Below are 7,988 nucleotides of genomic sequence, written 5' to 3'. Positions count from 1 at the left end.
AAATATCAAACAGAACAAAAATATGAATCAGGCAAAACTGAATTTGTGTATCGAAACTGATGAACAAAGGACGGATGAAAGCAACTTAACGTGTGCTGTGTGTGAAACAGAAGTTGACATCATTAAAAAAAGAAGGTGATGCTTTTCTGAGGCTGGTTCATGTGAAGAAGAAAAAATCAGAAATGACAGAATTAACCAAATGAAAGCAGAGAGTCAAAGTGGAGGTTTTAGTATTCAGAGCAGAAAGCAGGCCAGTCAGTCAGTCTGCCAGTCGGCCTGTAGGTGGCACATTAACCCACTTCTTCACTGGCAGACTCCTCTCTTTGTGTCTGCTGCTGGAAGAGCAAGATGTTCTGTTCCTGCTGATCCGCCCTCCATCAGCTGCTGCTCACACAAATAAAACAAGACAAATAAAACATACCACGGAGCAGAAGACTTCTTAAACACACTGCATGCAGAGGTTTATTTCTTCTTCTTTGTTGTTCTTTCATTTGTGGAGCATTTACACTGGCGGGGAGAGAATTATTTCCATGTGACAGACTCCCAACAAAGCTGTGATTATCCTGAAAAAGTGCACAATGCATGAAGAAGAAAAGAGGCATGCACACATGACAATAAACACACAGGGGTTTGTTTTATTTACATGTATGAAGACACGCTGGGGGGGAGTCAGGGAGCTTTTATAGCAGCCTTTTGTCATGTGTGAAACTTCATGCATATTTAAAGCTTTTTAACATAATTAGCAGCGATTATTATTGTTGTAAGAAAGTGACAATAAAGTCTTTGTGAATAATCAGGGTAGTGTGTCTTTTTTTTTATGCAGCCTACATTTGCTGATGAGGACACCAGATGAGCAGCAGCTGGACATGCGGCGCGTGAGCACATTTAAAGGGCTGGATATAAATCAATGTATATCGGTCGCTGCCCGGTTAGAAGACGGTGAGCTCCGGTTACAAAGATTCCTCGCTGAGAACTCACGTGAACCGAGGCGGACCCGCGTTCTGATTGGCCGTTACCCCATGCACGTGTCCCGGCGAATACTTGTCCCTTATGTAACGTGCGCGAGCTTCGAGAGGAGCGACAAGGAGAGACTGAGGCTGAGGAGGTGGAAGAGGAGGGAGGGCTGCGGCATCTATCTGCGTAGGGCTGTTTGGGAGTTCATTCATCGTCACGCGCACACATTTTCACTATAATTACACATTTATTAAATGTGTACTTTGAATTCATTTTCTTATAGATTTGCAAAATAACGTGCACGAGTTGGCCCCTAAAATCGCAGAAAACAAATAAATAAAAACAAATGTTCACACACAAGAAATTGCATTAAAAACATTTTATGCAGATATATTTACACATCAGGTATTATTATTATCAGGTACTAATAATATTTGCATTAAAACGATGACAAACTTGCATAAACTGGTTAAAAAAAAAAAAAGTCCAGACTGATAAAGAGCCTAAAACTTTATTTAAGCCAGTTTTATTTCTCACACTGGGAGTTGTAGTAGTAGTAAGAGTGTAAGTACGGGGAGGAGGAGGTGGAGCCGGGGTTAAATGGATGGCTGGTGAAACTCCCCTGCAAGAGTTTGAACTGGAGGACAACGTGGCTTTGAAAGCATGCAGCCTGTCTCTCTCTCTCTCTGCTGCTGTAGGTTATTACTACAACATACTGGAGCCTCTAATGTCTATAAACATGCCGTAAAAATACCAATACTTGAATTTCCCTCGGGATCAATAAAGTATCTATCTATCTATCTATCTATCTATCTATCTATCTATCTATCTATCTGTCTATCTATCTATCTATCTAAAAATACCAACCCCCCCTTTTTACTGTACCAGCTGCATTCCCCCTTAATGACTATGAAAGTTCGTATTTTTCGATGACGAACCCTGAACGCATCAGAATTTGGACAGCTGACCCTGAACGCAACGCGTACAAAGTCGTTTTTTTTTTGTCTTATTTAAATGTAAAAATATACATGTATGTGGATAAATTAAGCTTTTAAACAGACTGTGTTGTTCATCGTCGCTCTCATGTACACCTTTAAGCAGGACAGACAGACAGACACAGACAGGCAGACAGACAGGCAGTGAGACACCCGGCATCTCCGCACAATCCACGTGTGTTCTCTGTCCCAACTTTTTACCCGCCACCATTTTCCTGGAATCCCTTCCTCCGCTGTATCACTCCGCCGAGAAGACAACATAGACCCCAACTTTGACGCGAATTTACTCAAAATTACACCCGTGCGTGTCTTTTCCGCCTCGATTTGTTCGAAACTGGGACTCACGAGGAATATACAAACCACACACTTGAATGCCATAATCCACACATTGTTGGTTTTAACGTTTTGGCGGGTTTTCGGTGGCGGCGGAAGGACACCGGCGAGTAGCAGACTTATAAGCGATCCCCGACAGCCACACCTACTCTGTCTGCTCGTAGCGGAGGAAGAAGAAGTAGAAGAAGAAGAAGGAGTGAGACTGGAGATAAACACCATGCTGCCGTGCTCTAACTTTAATTTCACCCGCAGAAGACAGAGCTGAGTGTTTTCACTTTACTGGACTTTATTGGATATTTCCGGACGTCACATCTTCCTCTTCTTCTTCTTTTCTTCATTTTGAATCCCTCCCTCTTATAAGGACAACTGAAGGTAACTTGGTGCATGATCATAGACATATGGACATATTACGTGCATGCATGCTTGCATGATTGCGGGTTTACAGTATGATATCCAACTTGCACATGATGCGTTCAGGTTCGCTCGTTAAATAGAGCTTTTTTGTGTGCATGTCTGTGAATTGACTTGTGCGCTAATGTGAGAGAGAAAGGGTGTCGGTTTTCACGTGGGTACACCCGACATGCTCAACCCATGCGGGGTTTAAATGACCCTAACATCGGGTCAAACATTGAATCCATACTTTGACTTGCACACTGAATCACCTTTCCCCCCCCTCGTGCAGCTTTAAACTAAGGGAGACACATGTCTTGTTGCTTGCTGAGATTTTATTTTTATTTTTTATTTTTACCAAATATTTCACATTTATGTTTAAGACCAGCGTGCATTGCGCCCCTTTACAAAACAGCTGCATTTAAAAGTCATGAGCACTAAGCCTCCATTCAGACTGTCATTTAGTGAAGTGTCATTTTAAGACTCGACACTCGGAGCTGTCATGTGCACGCGCTGTACCCACTTTAAAGAAAGGCGTCCATTCATGTGTTATTAACAGTGTGGAGGTGTTAAAGTGGAGTTTGGGAAAAAACGTCCAAATAAACACGTCTGGTATCTTGATTTGAGTGTCTTGTCACACACACGCGCGCGCGCGCGTGCGGACTGGTTCCCCAGGGTTGAGTCTGGGTCTGTCTGCACCTCACACACACTGCCGCTTTGTTCTCACACACACAGACCTGCTACACATTCCCACACACAAGCATGAGAGCCCGTTTATTCGAGGGTCTCCCCTCACAACACACTTCTTCCTCTTTGTCTGTGCACGTGCGCTCATCATAGTGTGTGTGCGTGCGTGCGTGTGTGTTTGATGATATTTTGAGGGGTACTCGTGCACAAACAGGACCTGTTGACATGCATTAGTGGAGAGATGTCAGTGAGGCTGCAACGCAAGGGGCGCACGAGAGCTGTTAGGGGGGTGTCCGGTGCCTTGCTCAAGAGCACATCTGCAGTATTTGAGAAGTTGCGGGTTTGTCGAACAGGAACTAAAACAAACACAACTTTCTTCAAGGTGTTTTTTTTTTTTAATCTTTCTGAGAGAGGGGGTGTAAAGTTTCTGCCCCGGTCTCTCCCAGCTGTTCCTGTGATGTCACGGGGAGAGAGAGGGGGGTGTTAAATCTTTTCGGGTGATTTGCGTGGGGGAGCAGCAGGGTGGGCGGGGCTTGAGTGATGTAAACACAGATAAAAAGGTAGCACTCTGCCTTTTAGGCTCCCAGAGTGGAGAGACTGGTTTAAACTTTCACTACATCACGTGCTGCTGCTGCTTCCACACTACAGCTTCTCTGGATTTACGTTTCTCCTCTAAAACTCCTCTACCTCCTTTTTTCACTTTTTTAATTTTTTTTTTTTTGTTGTTGTTGCTGTTTTTTGCTCACAGATTCGACCAATCACCATGTTGCAAAGCTTCGGACAGTCGCAGGACTGGCTCTACTCCGAGCCGCTGCTTTTTGACGATGAGTTCTGTCAGAGTTTGATGAAGGACCTCCAGTCTTTGCCGACGCCCCCTCAGTCTCCGCCGATGAAGGCGGGAGTCGGCGGCGGCAGCAGCAAGCCGCTGTCCAAGGAGGACCAGCTGAGCTACGTGTCGGACATCCTGCTGGAGGACCACGACATGCAGCTCAACTGGAACTGTGACTTCTTCCACTCGGGCGCCGCCGCCGCCGCGGAGAAGGACGAGCCCAGCCAGCCGTGCTCGCCGCTGGAGGAGGAGGAGAGCGAGGAGGACAGCTTCTGGCAGTGCCTCACAGGCGACAAGAGCCTGGAGGAGAAGCTGGTCTCCACCATGCTGGGCTCCAGCCCGCTGCTGTCTGAAATCCACACCAACATCTTCGAGGAGATCGCCGGCTCCACGCTGGACTGCCAGAACCTGATGGACACGCAGGAGACGAGCGAGTCCACGTCGGACTACGGCTCCACCGGGGGAGAGTTTTCTCCGTATTCATCCAGTGACTCCGGTGAGTTCAGAAACGAGAGACATCTTTTTTTTTTCTTTTTTAATGCGTTCTTCTTCTTCTTCTGTGGTTTTTTTTCGAGTGTTTCTCTTTTGGTTCTGATCATCCGACCCGACCTTGTTCTGGTTGCAGCTTTATCAGTATAAACAGACGTCTCTTCACTGTTAATGTTTAGTGGCACTGAGCCCAAAAAAAAAAAAAAAAAAAAAGTGCTCTTTGAACTCGTCTTATCTGCACGCCGGCCGCCCACCTGTAATCAGCAGGAGGGTTTTTATGGCTCAAGGATGTAGTTGGGGAGTGTGGGCGGGGCTTAGCTGTTGACTGACACGCTTAGATGAGAGGCTTTAGCCGAGAGAGAGAGAGTGTGTGTGTGTGTGTGTGTGTGTGTGAGTCATATTCAGCCGCTCCGTTTTATTACCTCCTAATGAGTCATCTCCACCACTTCAGCCCTGTGGCATCCTGCGCTTTATAAAAGCAGAGAAGAAGAAGCAATTGAATAATCTTTGAGGGATTAGTCACCGCCTAAAATAAGAAGAATACCTCAGTGTGTGTGTGTGTGTGTGTGTGTGTGTGTGTGTGTGTGTGTGTGTACAGTGTCGACACTCTTGTTTTTGGTGTCAGCTCTCGTCTTGAATGTCGGTTCTTCGTGACACGGGGGGGAAAGGTTACCTGAGGTCAAAAACAAGGTTGAACTGACCTCGTCTTCTTCTTCTTCTTCTTCCTCAGAGGAGGAGATCGACGTGGTCACGGTGGGGCGCTGTCCTTCGAGCCCGTCTTCGTCGGCCGAGCTGTCCGCCCGCCAGCAGAAGAAGGAAGAGGAGCAGCGAGCTCTCCAGCGTCACCACATCGAGATCCAGCTGCAGCACAACTACGCCGCACCGTGCCCCGCCTCGCCGCCGCCGCCATCCTCGTCCAACAAGCGCACGAGAGGCAGCGAGAGCTCGTCGCGCTTCCACCACTCGTCGTCTTCCCGCAGCTCGTCTACCTCGTCGTCCTCGTCGCGGTACCACCACCACAACAACCACCACCACCACCACCACTCGTCCAGGAACTCGACGGAGACGGAGGACGAGGAGGAGCGCCGGAGGACGCACAACGTGATGGAGCGTCAGCGGCGAAACGAGCTAAAGAACTGCTTCATGCGCCTGCGGGACAACGTGCCCGAGCTGTCGCACAACGACAAGGCGTCCAAGGTGGTGATCCTGAAGAAGGCGAGGGACTGCATCTACGGCCTGGAAGACGAAGGCCACAGACTGCACTCCAAGCGGGACAGACTCCGAGCCAAACAGGAAGAGCTGAAAGCCAGACTGGAGCAGCTCCGCAGCTAATGGACCAATCACAGGCTGCGATTTTAGGGGGCGGGGATTAAGGGAAGAGACTTTGTACAAAGAGGGGCGGGTAGGAAAAGGTGGCGTGTCATGCTAAAAAAAAAAAGAGCGCACAAGTTTTTCAAGACATTTCAAGGACTTAATGGTGACAATAACTTCGTCTGGACTGTAGAGACTCAACGGTTGCCATAGAAACACACTCATTGCCTCAGATCTGATCATTCTCATGCCTTGACTGCTGACTGTTGTAGAGAGTAGGATTTTTTTTTTTTTTTTTTAAACGTTGAAACGAGAATGAAGAGAGCAGATATATTTTGTACTTTGGTCGGGCTGGACGCACACTGAAATGCAAACCCTCCATTTTTTTTTTTTATTCACGGTAGGCGATTGACGCCGAGCGGCAACGGGGTGCGAGCGGAGTCAAATAACCGCCGTCGGCCACATCAGCTCAGTAGTTGAATGAAACTTGAATAATGTGTTTTCAGGACGTCTTTATAGCCATACTAACCAGTGATCCCTCCACTCTGACCCGCGCGCGTGATGATGATGATGATGATGGCCGGCCCGGTGTTTGTTCCACGTTCGCCTCCTTCGATTCCACTTTGATTCCAGATCTGGTGAAAACGAGGATTTCAGTGCGTGTCCAGCCTTGTTTGGCTTCAGGCGGATCGTTGGGCCTAACACCACTCTGTTATCAGGTTTAATGTGTGCTAGAGACAGTACTGTATAGACCAGGTTTGAGACTGTAGGAGAACCAATGCTCAGCCTCTGTTCAGTTCACCACCAGCTCACTCGCCTCAGTGTGTGTGTGTGTGTGTGTGTGTGTGTGTGTGTTCCCAAGTGGGGAAGTATAACTCACTGTGTGAAGTGTGTGTGTCATGAATCAACTGTTCCAAGCTCTAAAGTAGCCATATTAAACAGCATTCAGGTTCTGAGGAAAGCCGAGCTGGACGGCGAACTGAACAGCGAGCTGCGCTAAACGTAGCAAAAAAATCAGCCAAAGTCGGTGCAGGACAAATAAATACAATTTAATAAAAAAAATAAAAAAACCTCTGGACAAGGTTTGCAATGTTTTGAAAGAAAAGGTGACAGGTGGAGATTTTATTTTAAAAAAAAAAGGTGTCAGGTGGGAGACGGCTGCAGCAGCAGCAGCGATACTGTGACATTTAGTCTGTTGCTATCGAAAAATAAAAAAGCAATTTTTTTCTAAGTGTAAAATGAGGAGAAAAAAGGTTTTTCATACTGTTTGACGACAAACCCCCCCGAGGAGTTTTACTCCACTGTAACCACGAGTGATTAATCCGTGACCCCGAGCTTATTAAACATTATTGACTCTCTTTGGATTGAAAGTTTCATCGTACGCACGAACAGGTCGAAGCTCCTGAATGTAAGGAGACGAACAGGCTCATCTAAAAAACAATATATATATATATATATATATATATATATATATATAGAATATATAAATCTATAGACCTAACTTAGGGCCACTCTCTAAATTCTTCCTGTTTGTAAAGGTCGCCCCGTTTTTATTGATCCGTTATTAAGCTGTGGTCACACGGGTTCAAAGTGACACCCCGGGAAATATTCAAGGTTTTAATATTTAGGTGTAAAGTCGTACGCGTTCACCAGGAGCCTGTTGTGTCCTTGAACTATCAGGTGTTTTGTTGAGCTTGTACTTTGGGCTGGATCTGAAGTGTGAAATAACCAATATTGCCAATATATTATCCATTTAATGTGCTGTTTGTGATGAAATGTGCAAATGGAAAAACGTTTTCTCATTTGTGTCGGACGTCTTAAAAATGTAACTTTTTTTTTTTTTCCGATCATATTAGCGTTCTTCCTCTTCAGTCTGGCTGTACTTGAACAGAATAATGAGAGTGGAGGTTGTTTTTTTTTTTTTGTTTTTTTTTGGTGTTTTATGGTAAAAACCTGTTCTGCCTTGAAATGTGTTCTGTTCAGGACTCGTCGTTTCGTTC

General features: G+C 46.1%; 1 protein-coding gene across 1 annotated transcript; it reads left to right on the top strand.

Annotated features, from left to right (window-relative positions):
• The first annotated feature begins 2,101 nt into the window (after positions 1-2,101).
• Positions 2,102-7,383, top strand: mych (myelocytomatosis oncogene homolog). Its single transcript, XM_079341684.1, is given in 5 exon segments — positions 2,102-2,654; positions 4,108-4,684; positions 5,408-5,697; positions 5,699-5,717; positions 5,720-7,383. Coding segments are annotated over 4 exon segments (1,161 nt in total). The 5' UTR covers positions 2,102-2,654; positions 4,108-4,122; the 3' UTR covers positions 6,010-7,383.
• The last annotated feature ends 605 nt before the right edge of the window (positions 7,384-7,988 follow it).

Source organism: Symphodus melops (genome assembly GCF_947650265.1).
Source record: "Symphodus melops genome assembly, chromosome: 4".
NCBI classification, from domain to species: domain Eukaryota; kingdom Metazoa; phylum Chordata; class Actinopteri; order Labriformes; family Labridae; genus Symphodus; species Symphodus melops.
This window is presented reverse-complemented; position numbering and strand designations above follow the sequence as displayed.